This window comes from Parasteatoda tepidariorum, chromosome 4 (assembly GCF_982258835.1).
Source record: "Parasteatoda tepidariorum strain Cologne lab strain chromosome 4, Ptep-v5.0, whole genome shotgun sequence".
Taxonomy (NCBI): domain Eukaryota; kingdom Metazoa; phylum Arthropoda; class Arachnida; order Araneae; family Theridiidae; genus Parasteatoda; species Parasteatoda tepidariorum.
Genome location: NC_141758.1, coordinates 81,630,905 through 81,646,490, shown reverse-complemented (window position 1 = coordinate 81,646,490; position 15,586 = coordinate 81,630,905). Strand labels below are relative to the sequence as shown.

The 15,586-nt window shown below is 32.7% G+C and overlaps 1 protein-coding gene across 2 annotated transcripts in view; it reads left to right on the top strand.

Moving 5' to 3' along the window:
• The window catches only part of LOC107439964 (carboxypeptidase B), a 40,926-nt gene extending 26,656 nt beyond the window's left edge, over positions 1-14,270 (top strand). For both annotated transcript variants that reach the window (XM_043052709.3, XM_043052708.3), the window contains exons 6-11: positions 2,324-2,428; positions 6,010-6,120; positions 6,431-6,518; positions 11,286-11,488; positions 12,785-12,869; positions 14,009-14,270. In XM_043052709.3, the coding sequence (XP_042908643.2) occupies positions 2,324-2,428; positions 6,010-6,120; positions 6,431-6,518; positions 11,286-11,488; positions 12,785-12,869; positions 14,009-14,196 (780 nt within the window). In that variant the 3' untranslated portion in view covers positions 14,197-14,270. The remainder of the gene's footprint in view (positions 1-2,323; positions 2,429-6,009; positions 6,121-6,430; positions 6,519-11,285; positions 11,489-12,784; positions 12,870-14,008) is intronic.
• Positions 14,271-15,586: the final 1,316 nt, after the last annotated feature.

Genomic DNA, 15,586 nt, shown 5'->3' with positions numbered 1-15,586 from the left:
AGTTAAAGTTTATTAGTTTTCGTAAACGTAAACACAAACCACGTACAAAGCTACAGGCTGAAATTGTTCGTATGTTTTTGGGGTACTCCGGTGTGATACAAAGGTACCACAAGCATGCGCGTACTTTTTCTAAAGGAGTCTGGGTACAAATTGGCATCACAACACAAGTGGTCTGCTTTGAATGACCTGGAGAAGGAAGACATGATCATATTCAACGCTTGGAATAGTATTCCTGACTCTTACGATCAGCTGAAAAAGCTCGCGTTTGCTGTTCTTTACCTTTTCGGTTCTACATATATATGCGAACAATCTTTTTCAAGCACGAACATTATCAAGAGTAAACTGAGAAGTCTTCTTATTGATGAGAGCTTGAATCATGCCTAATATTAAAAACAACAGCATACAAACCTGACTTACTCAAACTTTCCAAGGAGATGCAAGCACATTGTTCGCATTAATAAATATTTATTAAGTATGAAATTTAGTTTTATTTAGTGTACTACTTATTTAGTGTAATAAAAGTTTACTAAACAAGCAGATTTGGCTCCCAATTTGTTTTAAAAATTATTGTAATGTTCATATTTGGCTCTTTGGCTAAAAAGTTTGCCGACCACTGCCCTAGGGCAACTGGTACTAATGGGCAATGGCATAAGACGATCCGGAAAAAGTGGTGAATCATATAAGTTTACGAATTGCTTAGAAATAGTGGTGGATAAAAATCTACTAAATTGAATTTATTAACCCAGAATCACAATTCATAATCTACCACTTGAAGATATTTTATTCGCTGTCCGGAGTAAGTTGGCATCGCTGTGTATAGAAATAAAACTATTTTTGTGTGTTCCGTATTGCATTAATTTCTTCAAACCATTTTAGTAACGATAGTATTACAAAAAATTACAAATTTACTCGAATTAAGTGTTTCTAATAATCTTGTCTTCGCCGGTCACCCTCATGGCATTCAACGTATTAAAGTTATTTTCCACGGCACTAGATGTAAATAAAACAAAACTTTAATTGGAATTCCAATTTGTTCCAGTTATCATGTGGTGGGGCTTTTCAAATGGTTATGAAATGACCAAAAACTTTGAGTGCTTTAATTTTTAATTGTTTACCACTTTATAAAATCTTTTGGGAAAAGTGCAGCAGTTGGCAGCCTTGTGAGCTAGGCCGAAAGCTTATAAATACCAAAACGAAAAAGATCAGACACTGGTATGAATGGAAATACATTCTAGCATTTTTTTTTTCCAGAAAAATTAAATTTCTGCAACTACCGAGATTTTTTTTCCTCACAATTATGGCATATATATAAAACTGCTTCTTTAAGATAAAGTAGATATTGTTGAGTTGCTAGAAAAAAAGAACAGATTTACTCCTCCCGAAAACAAGTTATAACTGAAATCGTTTTACTACAAGTTTTTTCGTCTCGCTTTCACCCATGCCTGTAAGTATACAATTCTACACACTAATGTTAGAAAATTTCCATATGAATAAATTTATCTTTCCAACTTTTACAAAAATAATAATAACGATACCATTTTAAAATCCATACCAACAATTGTCGGTATTTTATTTTTTATACGAGGACACAACTCATTCCTATGATCATTGAAGAGTTTAAAACTGTAATGCAGTTTTAATATACTAAAAAAACGGTAGTTAAAGAAGCTTAAGTTGTTTGTTTTTTACTTAGATAAGTATATATTTTTAAGATGTGCTAGAGTAACTAAACATTCAGATAAATGCCCACTCGGAAGTCTACAATATTGAAAGTAATAGCATAACAACAATTAAGTTTCAGCTTAACCCTTTTTATCCCGACTTTATATGATAAGGTTATGCAAGAGACGGCTTTATGAATAAAATGGTATACTACATGATATGCATACCTGCCAACTTTTACACATTACGAATTTTATTTCTTTATGCAAAGTGATAGTAAAGTGTATGCTTTTTATATATTCCCTTCAATTAAAAAAATTAATTTTTAATCTTTTTGACCACCACTATTTTTTTAAAAATTTAAGAATATATATATAAATTTATAATACTGCCGCGATATCTCGAATAAGCTTTTTCGAAAAACAACGTATGTTTCTGCGGAAAATTTCAATTTAAATTCTATTTTATGCCCCCCCCCCCCGGTGAAAATCATCCTCGAAAGGATTAAAAGTTGGTAGGTATGGATATGATCCTGCTATTAGCTGGCGAAAAGTAATGGCTGAATAATGTATAAAATGTCTTTTCTAAGAATTCTTTACAAAGCCCTTTTCCGATTATTATTAATGTCTTGATCAGTAAAATTTTCATTTCAATATTTTAGATTGGATCGAAAAGCAATTCGACAAAACCAGCCATTTGGATCAACGGCGGTATCCATGCAAGGGAATGGATAAGTCCTGCAACAGTTTCTTTTATTGCTCATAGTGTAAGTAATTCTCATCGTATTATTTATAATTCATATTTAATCCCAATCCTGAAAATAAGAAAGCTTATCTGTCAAGCTATCCGAAAACACCGTAAGTGATGATGTTCTAACTTAAAGAGTATGCATGGAGCAAACGTATTCAAGCAAACATCCTATGCGAAGAGCATATGCATATAGTCCGTTCACCAGGAGTTGACACTTGGCTCCACCTCCTCGGACGCAGAGTTCCTTTCAGCGCGGGAGTAAGAAGAGAAACATCTCCGTGCTTGAAATTGAGACAACCCTTAATTTGCGCCACACACAAACAGTGAATTCTTTTTCAGTCACATACTTCGCTTTATCATCTGCTATTATACCTTTTGTTACTCTAGCTAATTAAATATAGTTTAAATTTAAAAAATGCTGCTCTCCCAGCAAAATGTCACATAAAGGACAAACTATTCACTCAAAAGAAAGAAATATCATAAAAAAATGGGGCAAAATACCATCAAATTTATGAAATATTTATTGTTAAAAAATGCACATGAAGTTTGCGAAATAAAGATTTTTGCCAAACGATCGCCAAATAGCAACATTGTTCAGGATTGCTCACAACCTTCTCCCAAAAATAGCGAAATAGAATCGTCGCATACCAGGTGATGTAGGCGGGGCCAAGTGCCAACTCCTGGTGAACGAGCTATACATATTCAAATTTGTAACGAAAGTATCCAATAGAACTAAGCGGTACATCTGATAAGTACATTTAAGGGAACATTCCCTATCATTTTTTTTAAAAAGGCACATATTTGCATCTTTGTATAATAGGCCGCGCCCTTTCGCTGCCACAAATTTTCAGTAGACCAAACATATTTTTTTTCAAGTAACTGCATTCAATTCAGAAACAATACTGATTCAGTACAGTAAAATACTAGTTCAACTTGCTTCGTTCCGACTTTACACGGAAAGGTAGTAGTAGTACTTTATTTAGCGTCACACTAGCACTATACAATGGACATTTGGCGATGGTCGGAGGCAACATCCCTGAGGGTGATCCGAAGACAAGCCATCCCAATTTTGATCTTCTGAAGAGAGTTGATGGCTCACCTGCTTGGTAGTCTGATGACCTACACGTGAAGTTGAGTATTTTATAGTAGAACAGTTTAACGAGGATTGATACAGAAACAGAACACCATCAGTCCATTCGCAGGCTGATTAAAGTGGTCACCCACCCACTTTCTGACCACAGCCAGTGATCCTTGACTTGAATGTTCTATTGGGAATCGTGTATAAAAATTCGATAAAGAAAAAGAATTAATTAAAACAACCCAATGAAACACTATCGACGATAGATATTTTTATATTGAAAGAATGTTTTTAATTTCATTAATGAATCCTATATCCGGTTAAAAACGACGAAATTTTGAACCCGATAAATATTGAATCCTTGAACTTGGATAGTAAATTAAACAGGTTTTGATTTTTAAATCAAAATTTGGCTTTTTTATAAAATTCCTTTAAAAGAGCATAGCAATGCAAATAAAACGTAAAGAAATAATTACATATTTTTCAACAACAAAAAATTGGTAAAAAACTTTCATTGGAAAGAAGCTTGGATATCACTTGACTAAAAACTTCATTCACTTCAAAAATATATAAATAGGAAAAAAACAGTCAGGATGTTTCAAGCTCTCAAAAACAGGCACCCATTTTCTAGACTTGCTAGACGTGAATGAAAAGAAACAAAAGTGGTTTTAAGTTGCCAACAAAAAATTTGGAAAATAAAGGTTAGAAACAGAACTAGGGAAGCTACAATAGCCAAGAGAGGAAAAAGATGTGAAACTGATCAAAAAATACACAGTTGCCGAGAGTAGTAAATCAGGGTTAGACATGTATATAAACTTAGATACAGGTATAGGACAAAATAATAAGAACACCTGTGAAAGAATGGAGTCGTTCTCGACCGTCCAATAAGCGGGGGCACGTGTCGCAAGAATGTGCCACCTAGTGGTGATGAAAGGCAAGGTATCGGTATCTGTCTAGCATTTGGCAGTGTGAGATTTGTATGAGAAAAATCTGTTTCTAGCAAAACGAGATTATGTCCGACCTCTCTGACCTTAAAAGAGGCATGATAATCGGAGCTCACCTGGCTGGAGCTTCCGTGTCCAGAACAGCGAACCTTGTAGGTGTTTCAAGGACCACTGTATCGAGGACTCTGTCGGCATAAACAAAGTTGGGTAAGGTGTCTTCGGCGAAGCACGACAGCGGCAGGAAGTCGAAGTTGTCAGACCGTGGTAGACGGGTGTTGAAGCGGATAGTCGCTCGAAAACGCAAGACTGCACTACCGGTGATAACATCCGAGATGAATACCCACCTTCAGAACCCTGTATCCATGAAAACTATTCAACGGGAGGTGTATGCTGCTAACATTCATGGCAGAGTAGCTATTCCAAAACCGTTAGTTTCAGCGCGGAATGCTTTGAAGAGACTACAGTGGTGCCAAGACCACCTAAAATGGACACAACTGCAATGGGAACAAGTCATCTGGTCTGAGGAATCCTCTTTTACACTATTCCAGACCACCGGACGTGTGTTCGTGTGGCGAACGCCGGCAGAAACATTTCATGTTGACTGCCTGGTTCCAACCGTGAAACATGGAGGTGGTTCTGTGATGGTGTGGGGCGCTATATCTGTTCGTGGATTGGTGCCTCTCGTTGTCTTGAGGGGGGTGGTCAGAAGGGACCATTACCGAAGCATTCTTGCAGATCATCTTCACCCTATGCTTCATACTCTCTTTCCGGGAGAACGTCCTGTGTTCCAAGATGACAACGCCCCTGTTCACACGTCTCACTGTGTTCAAACATGGTTAAATGAGCATAATGATGAAGTGGACCATCTAACGTGGTGTCCTAAGTCCCCTGATCTCAATATCATTGAGCCTTTGTGGGGTTTTTTGGAGAAAAAAGTCCGAGCTCTGTTTCCTCCTCCACGCACACTCTCTGAACTCGAGACAGCCCTGCAAGAGGAATGGCTGAAAATTCCAATGAACTTTGTTCAAAACCTTTATTTGTCAATCCCACGTCGAATGCAAGCTGTCATTCAGGCCAAAGGTGGCCCAGATCCTTATTAATAAAATATTTTCATTTTTTTACAGGTGTTCCTATTATTTTGTCCTATACCTGTATGTTTTAACTAAATAATATTAAAACAATCATGATACCTACAAGTATACATATTAATACTGACATTTGCTTATATGTAACGAAATAAATTCGAAAAACGATAAACAAACAATTGCTATTACTGTGACCCTTAATTTCTTTCAGCAATTACTCACAATTGGCTTCTAGTAATAAGATATTAATGGTATTTAATTCCAGCTAAATATTTCATATTTAACACTAAAATGACTCGAACCATTAAACACGCTGACTCGGTGTTAAGGAAATTATCTTCTTTGCATGGGGTATTATATGGGTTTCAGAAATAGCTATTATGTAATTTATAAAGAAGAAATCATTCCACTATTAAAATAGGTTATAAAGTTTTACAAAATTGTTTAGTCATTTTTAAATGGTTCTCTAACGCAAATATTTCTTTTATAGCTGGTCATTGAGTATGACAATCATGACGATGTTAAGGAAATGGTTGATTACTTTGACTGGTACCTTCTACCAGTATCCAATCCAGACGGTTACGTTTACAGCCATACTTTCGTAAGTTATCAACTTTATTTCTGCTTGATTTATTAATTTTATTTAAGAATTTATATTTTCTTAAGTTATGTTATAAGAGTTATGTTTACTTATCTAAAAAAGAGATCTTAAAATAATTGAGGACTCTTCAGATTTTTTTTTTTACAATTGATTAAAAGCTGAACTTTTAAGATTGTGTATCAAAAATTTAAATTTAATAGTTCGATAAATCTAATTCTTGCTTATTTTTAAAATGGGTTTTGAACTTTTTTCGACAATTTTTCAGTTACGGTTCAATTTATGTAACGAATATTTTTTCCCTCCATTTTAGAACAGAATGTGGAGGAAATCTCGAACAAGAGCTCAAATATTTTGTCGAGGAGTCGACTTGAATAGAAATTTTGGTTTTCATTGGAGAGGTAATTTTTTTTCATAGTTAGATTTTATGTATTAAAATCTCTCTAAATTTTAAAAGAGAAATGAAACAAATATTTAAAAAAAAATTGTACTTAAGAGGTGAAGTAAATTTTAAGAGAGAAATGAAACGAATATTTAAAAAAAGAATTGTACTTAGAGGTGAAGTAAATTTTAAGAGAGAAATGAAACGAATATTTAAAAAAAAACTGTACTTAGAGGTAAATTTTAAGAAAGAAATGAAACGAATATTGAAAAAAAATTGTACTTAGAGGTGAAGTAAATTTTAAGAGAGAAATGGAACGAATATTTAAAAAAAAAATTGTACTTAGAGGCGAAGTAAATTTTAAGAGAGAAATGAAACGAATATTTAAAAAAAAATTTACTTGGAGGTGAAGTAAATTTTAAGAGAGAAATGAAACGAATTTTTTAAAAAAAAATGTACTTAGAGGTGAAGTAAATTTTAAAAAAGAAATGAAATGAATATTTAGAAAAAATTTTACTTAGAGTTGAAGTAAATTTGTCGAAGATCAAATAACAGAAAGAAAATGAAGACATTTAGATTTTCCTACACTGAAAAAAAAACAATAAGTAAATTAATAAAATAAATAAACACCACGTCATGCGATTACTCTGTCCTGTACAAGTCATGAAAAATGCATAACTGCCAACTCTTCCCGTATTCCGACATTATTTTTATATTTCAAACTAGCAGAATTTTGCACAGGGTGAATAAAAAATTCATATAATCAGTACTGAACAACACTGCGAAATCATGCACAAAACTGAAAGAGATGTTTCCACACAGTTGAAGTGATTAGTGGAAGAACCAGGTAAGGGACATTTTAGGAATATTTATGAATCAGTGAAAATAACAAAGATGTTGCTTCAATATGGGTATATTTATAATGAAAAGGAATTATTTTTGATTTCACTTTAATTTCAACGCAACTCATCAATTTAAGTTCTTAGTATGTATTCATGATTTTTATTTTCAAATTAGGCAGTGGTAAATAAAATAAGATGAAGAATTATTAATTCCGCCATCTAATAAATCGGTCATAAAATAATTTGGAGACCACTTTTTTTCCGTCTTACCCTGACTATAGCCTCTCTGAATCTCCGCTTAAATTTCCAATTAACACGTTGAATGCCATAGGGGTCACCGATGACCGGCAATGAGTTTGTTCGTAGCGCCACGGGGGTCACCTTTGACCGGCGAAGCCAAGATTATTAGAAACACATAATTCGAATAAATTTTAATTTTTTTTTTATTATTATCGTTATTAAAATGGTTTGTGGTTAGTGGTGGATGCAAAAATAGTTTTACTTATATACACAGCAATGCCAACTTGCTCCGGACAGCGAATAAATATTTTCAAGTGGTAGTTTATTAATTGCGATTCTTGGTTTAATAAATTCCATTTAGTAGATTTTTATCCACCACTATTTCTAAACAATTCGTTGGCTTACATAATTCCCCACTTTTTTCAGACCAGACCAAATATGCTAAACCTTTTAAAAAACTTAGCAAAATTTGTCTAATATTTGCCAATTTAGTTAGTAGCTATTTACCGCTTAGCCAGACGGGCAAGCCATGCAAAATTAGCGTGGCATTCAACGTGTTACTAAACCTAAAATGAATTCCTTTTTGTTTGTGTTTTATTATTATTTGTTGCCCTTCCCGGTGGCTTTACGTTATCACATTACACGTTGCTAAGCAAAACATGGTTTTTGTAGTTCATTTCATTAGAATAGAGATTAACTGTAATTAGTATCACTTGACGTGATGATATTGCTAGTGGCCAACTCATGATAGTCAAAATTTACCATTATCAAGTAATTTTCTCCGGTACATATCAATTTAAAGGAAGCGTAAGATGTTGATTTCAACAGCATCGGTATTGAAACTGCTTAGAATTGGTGCAGTTTTAATAATCACCAAATGTATCAATATAATCATGGTGCGTAGCGTTTTTAAAAAGTGCTTAAAGGTGCTTATTTTCGATTTTCGTTATTTAAAAGTACTTAAACGTGCTTTTTTCATTGGGTGTCTTTAAAAAGTGCTTAATTTTCCCTTGACGAAAAATTTTTTTTTTCGTTACCATGTCTATTTTTGCCACGTATTATGCAAAAACATGCTCTTCACATTGTTCTATTAAACTTTTTCACTATTCATTTCGGCGTACCGTCTATCCATAGCGTATGAAAGCGCCAATCATTTTACATGTTTGATGAAATACTTGCGAGCTCGTATGTGCGTCTACTGAGCTGGATTCGATGAAATTATTGCCTTCTCATGTGCAACTCTGCTGCATTTTGCAAGATATTCTCAATTTCAGGTTTCATTTTCCACCCTCTGATATCGAACCGAAAAATCTCTCTATCATTTTAGAACGGCTAATATAATCAAGAAAAGAGTTCTTTGTCAGAAACTAGTTATTTTATCACGATCAGCTAAAGTCTTTGAAAATTATTTTGCATTTTGTTAATGTATATAGTGCTTAAAAATTTTTGAGTGCTTAAAAAGTACTTAAAAAGTGCTTATTTTTTGTTGAAAGATTTGGCTACGCACCCTGATAATACTTTTTATCTATGTCAGCATATTTGTTTTGAACTGCATAGAACTTTGTGCGAAATACTTTGATCAGTAGCAAAAAATAATCTTTCTTTTGTTTAAGTCTTTCCTATCTCTTTATTGTGTTATATATGTGTATTAATATTATATTTTCAAGTGGCGAAGAAATTTAAAAAAAAAATAATAATTTACAATCAATGCAATTTTTGTTTGACTTTCATGATATTGTACTAAAATGATTTTTTGACATGAATTAAAGAAATTTTTAAAATGAGTACGTTTTTAACCTTTAATGGGGCTACGTTATTCTATTAATGCTATGATAAAATAATTTTGGAATTCAGATTTTAAAAAAATTAATTTATTATCTTGATTTAGAGATTATTTATTTTCTTTTTTGGTGGAATTTTCAAAATTTACTTTCTTTAAAGAATCTGCCGTAAACTTGAACTTCTGTGCTTATAAATGAACAATTTATAAATTCCGTGTTTTGAACTACAAATAAACTCGAGGATACGTGATCAAATGAGCGAACGCATAACGCACAAAGGAAAATAACCCTCTGCTCTTGATCCCACGCTAGCCTTAATTTTTTTCCCACATTTATGGAAACAAAGGCCTCTGGATATTTTATTTTCTATTTGCGTTTCAAACTCTATGTAAATAGAAAAAAAATATTTAGAGGCCTTTGTTTGCATAAATGTGAGAAATTAAGGTTGGCAAGAGCAAGGGCAACAAATGTACAAGCTTAAGTAAGAGCGGATAATATTATCAGGCCAGCCAACTTCCTACGCTCTTTGAAAAAATTTAATCTAGTGATAGCTAAGTTTATATCTCAATTTATAATTCTTTGTTTTGTAAATTTAATTTATAGTTATTTTTTACACCTCTACACGTAAATGACTGAAAGATTCATAAGAAACACCACTTAAATCCAGATATGTGGCTTTTAAAATGTTTGCAAAATTTCTGACTTCTCAATTTTTAATTCTATATAATATATATATATATATATATATATATATATATATATATATATATATATATATATATATATATATATATATATATATATATATATATATATATATATATATATATATATATATATATATATATATATATATATATATATATATATATATAACGTCGTTGCCGAGTGGAAGGATTAAAACAGGTCTTAGGTCGGGAAGGAGGGTACAAAATTTATTTATTAATTATTAGACAGTGCAGTCATGAGAAGTGTGTAAAAGTGAACACGAAAAGTTGTGCTCCTTGGTTATATGTTAGGGAAAATCTTGCAAAGTAATATCTGTAAAATGTCTTAATTTAGGGAAAGAGGGATATCTTAGTAAATGCTATTGGTTTATGAAATGGGTAGACAGTTTCCCACAGAGAGCAAAGGGAAAAAATGTCCTGCTTTTAATTAAATAACTGCTTGAGCCAAAAATAGATTTGAGAGCAGGATGTGGCTTTTAAAAGTGTGAGAAAGTATTTCGATAAGAATAATTAATTAGGATAACATAAAAAGATTAACAGAAGCTTTTTATGTTACATATATATACAGGGTGATTCTAAAAGTATGGGCAAAATTTTAGGAAGTGATATTACACACCCAAGCAAATAATTTTTATCAAATAATGCATGGTCGAAAACAAAACGCAAAGGTGCTGGAGCACTAGGAAAGTTGTTTGATGCAAACGTGAAAGCTCCATTCCTGTTGCGAGTTACTGCGCTGCGTTACTTGTCGCCAAGCTTTCGACCGCTGCAAGGAAAATTCGTGATATGCCTGGTGTGTTTCACAATGTTCGCCTATCCTTTCTTCGCCGTTGTACTGCGTGCATAGCAGCTGCCGGCCACTGTTTTGAACACTTATTGTAATCACATGCCATTAAATTTGCTTTTATAACTTAACTTCATCGTTCTTTGTGTGTTTTTGGCTCATATAAGAACATAAACTTTGACGCCCTCTAGCGGTTTTGCGTTTTGTTTTCGACCATGCACATGCATTCTTTGATAAAAATTGTTTGCTTGGGTGTGTACTATCACTTCCTAAAATTTTACCCATCATTTTAGAATCTCCCTGTGTGTATATATATATATATATATATATATATATATATATATATATATATATATATATATATATATATATATATATATATATATATATATATACCTCTGATTCCAACAGAAGGTGGATCTAGTGCTAGACCATGCAGTGATACATATGCCGGTTCCAGAGCATTTTCAGAACCAGAAACCAAAGCTATTTCTGATTATATTCTAAAGCAGAACAAAAGATTTGTTGCATTTCTCGATATTCACTCCTACTCACAGCTATGGCTCACTCCTTGGGGTTGGACAAATAGCTTACCCAACGATTATGACGACATGGTAAGTGTGCCATCCCAATTTTTCATCTCTTTAAACGAGATGAACTTTTTTTTACTTCATCGAATATAATCCTTTATATTGATTAGTAAAATAAATGATAAAGAATTTACTCTTTATTATTAAATATGAACTTTATTCATGTACTGCGGTGTTGAGTTCTAGTATGTTGCACTGTTTTACGAACGTCTATGATTAGAATCATTAAAGCTAATCTTCAGAGTCACTCTCATAGTCAAACAAGTTATTGATTTAATTGGCTAATAATATACATTGACCAACAACATTTAAATTCTCTAAAAATACTCTTTTCTGGTAGGGTCAATGTGACTAATTATGAACAAGTCCCATACCTTTCTTTGAAAGGACTGAGCAAAATATAACGGTCTACTCATTTTTTTTTTACCTTATACAAAAGCTTGACCACTCTTGCAATTTTTTAGTGACATTCTTTTCACCATATACATTAATGCTGGTTACTTACATCAAAAAAATATCCTCCATGAGCTTGGATTCGAGTTCATGCATCACCTCCTACATCAGAAAGCCTCCACACGGTTTCTTATAAGTAGTCTGCGCAGATTATTTAAAAAGCGAACCACTTGTGCGCAAGAACCCAAATTTTATTTTTAACGTACTTGAGACAAATTTATCATATATATTTGAGAATTGAATCTGTAGTGGTTGACAAGTAAATAAAACAAGCCAATTATATTCATAAATTAAACAAATTTTTAGACACATATTTGCTACCTCTTTCAAATTTTTAATAGATTTCGTATTTAATGGTTCTTTTACTAATTGGTTTGCCTTCATAATGGTCTGATCGGACTACCTACAAAAAACCGTGTGGATGCTTTCAGTTATAGGAGGCTTTGGTTCATGTCTGTAGAACTTCCCTCACCTCCTCTGTTCTGTACTATGCAAATACAAGAAGAAGATTTCTCGAAGTGATGACCTGCTGGAATTTATAAATTACAGAAGACTCTTATAAATGGAAAAATTACGTTCAAAATTTAAACACAAATCACAATAATGAAACTTCCTAGAATATCACGCATGTTTACACAATGCCTCTTAAGCATTACATAAGCGAAGGGATACATCGGAAGTTTTCAAATTTTCTTCCCGTCTTATAGAAAGCTTGTCATCCAACCCTATTTCGTGGACATAAGATTTAGAACAAAGGTTCTATGAAACTATATTGGTGACAACCAAATAGAGTAAACTTTCAAATATTTAAAATTACTGTGCTTTCAGAATAGCTTAATGTTACTAAAATGTAGTAATATATTATAGATTGAAGTTGCGAATGAAGCAACAAAAGCACTATACGATGTTTACGGAACAAAATACAGAACTGGATCGTCCACAAATGTTTTATGTAAGTATAAAAATAAGAGATTTTGTAAAAAAGTTTATATAGGGTTTCCCTTAAAAAATTAAAAAGAATATCGTATCTGAGTTATTTGTATTTAAAAACATTTCTCTTTTCATAATACCACTATTACGTTCAATGACATGGTAGACGTTAATTTTTTTTGTACTTACGTTTTTTTAAAAATAAAATAAAATTTAGTGGTGAATACAAATGTAATAAAGTATCAAGTTTTATCTATGGTTATTTATGAACTATTAAGCCCCCACAGAAACCAGTTTTGTAATATGTGGTTTATTTAAATAGTAGTTTTAGTCCATTTCTTTCTGAAAATTTGATGTTTGAAAAATAAATAACGATAAAAAGTGAAAATTCATTACAACTTTTCAAAATTATAATAAATTGTTAAATATCTCAGTGTATTATCATGTATTTTACCATCTATTCTTTATTTAATTATCTTCTCGTTTATTAGTGTTATACTGTTATTTCCTTATATATGTTATTATTCTACTTATTATTATTTATTTTTGTATACATAACCATCTACAGGAGGGTTACAAAATAATACGAACACTTCTATACTAACTTTATTTAAGAAATATTTCTTTAATCAGCAAATGTTTTGGAAGATCTTACATGGCAAAACTCTTTGAGATATTTCCGTTTCGTGATCTGTCTCGCCAACTTCAATCGCTAAGGTGCCAAATAGATTTTAAACTTGCCAATTTAAAAAAAAAAGAAAAACATCTAAATGTTTGCTAGCGGTGGTACGAGTAATACCTTTCGAGTTGGTCCCTTTTTGTGATGTATTTTTTTATTTTTAGCTTCTCGCAGGCCGCTGCCCGGAAATTGCCAAGACTTGGCGATTATTCGGCCCAGATACGGAAATCTCCCCTAACTCTTGGCCCAATTTGAAAGATCACGTTTGAATCTTTTAGAAATTGTGTCCTTTATATTCATGCAAAATTTGCCTCGACCATAATGAAGAAAAAGGGTTCATAACTTTTTTCTTTTTCAACACCACTATAATTTTTAAAAAAAAGCATTTACTATATAAATTATCCATTCTCTTTAATCATGCTTAAAAATATTCAAAAAAAAACTTCTATTACTTGTTTTTCATACAAAATATTCTTTTCCAGACGTGGCAACTGGTGGTTCTGATGACTGGGCTTATGGAATAGCCGGCATAAAATATTCATACACAATCGAGCTTCGAGATACGGGAAGGTATGGTTTCATGCTTCCTTCTGAACAAATTATTCCCACTGGAGAAGAAACATGGGCGGGCATTAAAGCCATGGCTAGAGCAATACAAAAGAAACTATAGGAACATTATATATGTCATCCATTGTTTTAGACTGTGCACATTTTAACTTATTAATAAACACTTTACTGTCTTTCTAGATTTAGCACGTTATCCTAGGGAACAGTCAACTATATTCAGTCAAATATTAACTTACCGTCACGAGAAAAACTTAGCCGGCCTTTGAGAGCCTTACCGAGAAATGAGAAAAATCTGGTTGTAACTATTTTAATTTATGGGATCCGTGGTTATCATGACTTGTTATTGAATATATAAAATATGTTTCTTGCTTACAAAAAGGATATCTAGATAAATAGATTGAAATTATCTTAAGTAGAAATAATGTAAGCTTTCGCTTGCGTTTTAAAAAGTCATGCCACAAGAGATTTTACATGCTATTACACCACTAATTTACCAGGGCTGCTAAATGCTACTCTTTTTTACAATATTTTACAAAGTGGTAGGCAATTAAAAACTAAAGCTTTCAGGATTTTGTAATTTTACTATCATTTTAACCCTTTCAGAAATATTGGTAAGTGCAATCGAAGAGATGTGAAAGAGTTGAACAGCAGTTGATCCATCTCGGATAAGTATAGCACACCTATGTTTTCGGACGGGGTTGTCTTCAGAGTTGAAGTTGGGGTTGAGTTGAAGGTTGAATTGAATGAATTTTCGCTATGTGTGATATGGCCTTTAGACAGTATAAATTCTTGGAGATGCGACATACTTTAACTCTTTGTGTTTAAAAAATGGTGGTCACTTAAGTATAAAGGTAATTGTTTGAACATTCTAGTAGTTTGTAGCATTTGTTGAATTAGTGTTGCCGGACTGCATTGTATTGGAAAAGGTTAAAATCCTCATCATGAGAGATCTGGAACACAGTGGCATTTCATACGAACTTTTCAATCATTTACACATTTTGGCTCAGAAAATCAAATTTGCAAAACAAGAAATCGTATATGAAATTTAAAATTAGGTACTACTGGAAGAAATTTTACCCAAAACCGTGGTAAGTAGGAAAAACTGACAAGAATGCAGCTTGCATTAGGGAAAATTAACATATCCATGACTAACAAGATTTCTTAAAAATTTATAACATACATATGGGATTTTTTTCCCGCAAAAGGAGTAAATATTTGAGCAAGGTGCTATTTGTTATTTCCAATTTTGTCAATTTCTTCGAACTAAGTGCTTGAACTTCTTATCCAGCAATCACACATAATTTTGACCCGAACCAGTGAATGATCAATCTCCCATTCAGTAACCCCAGAGGTATTGATTTATTATAGGAACATGGAGGAATTTGTGACCAGACAGATTTAGCGTGTACCAGTCACCATTAACTACACAGGGAATCTTTGACCGGCGGGGAACTGTCTCTTCAGTTGATAATTCTTTCAATTACCAAGAGTTC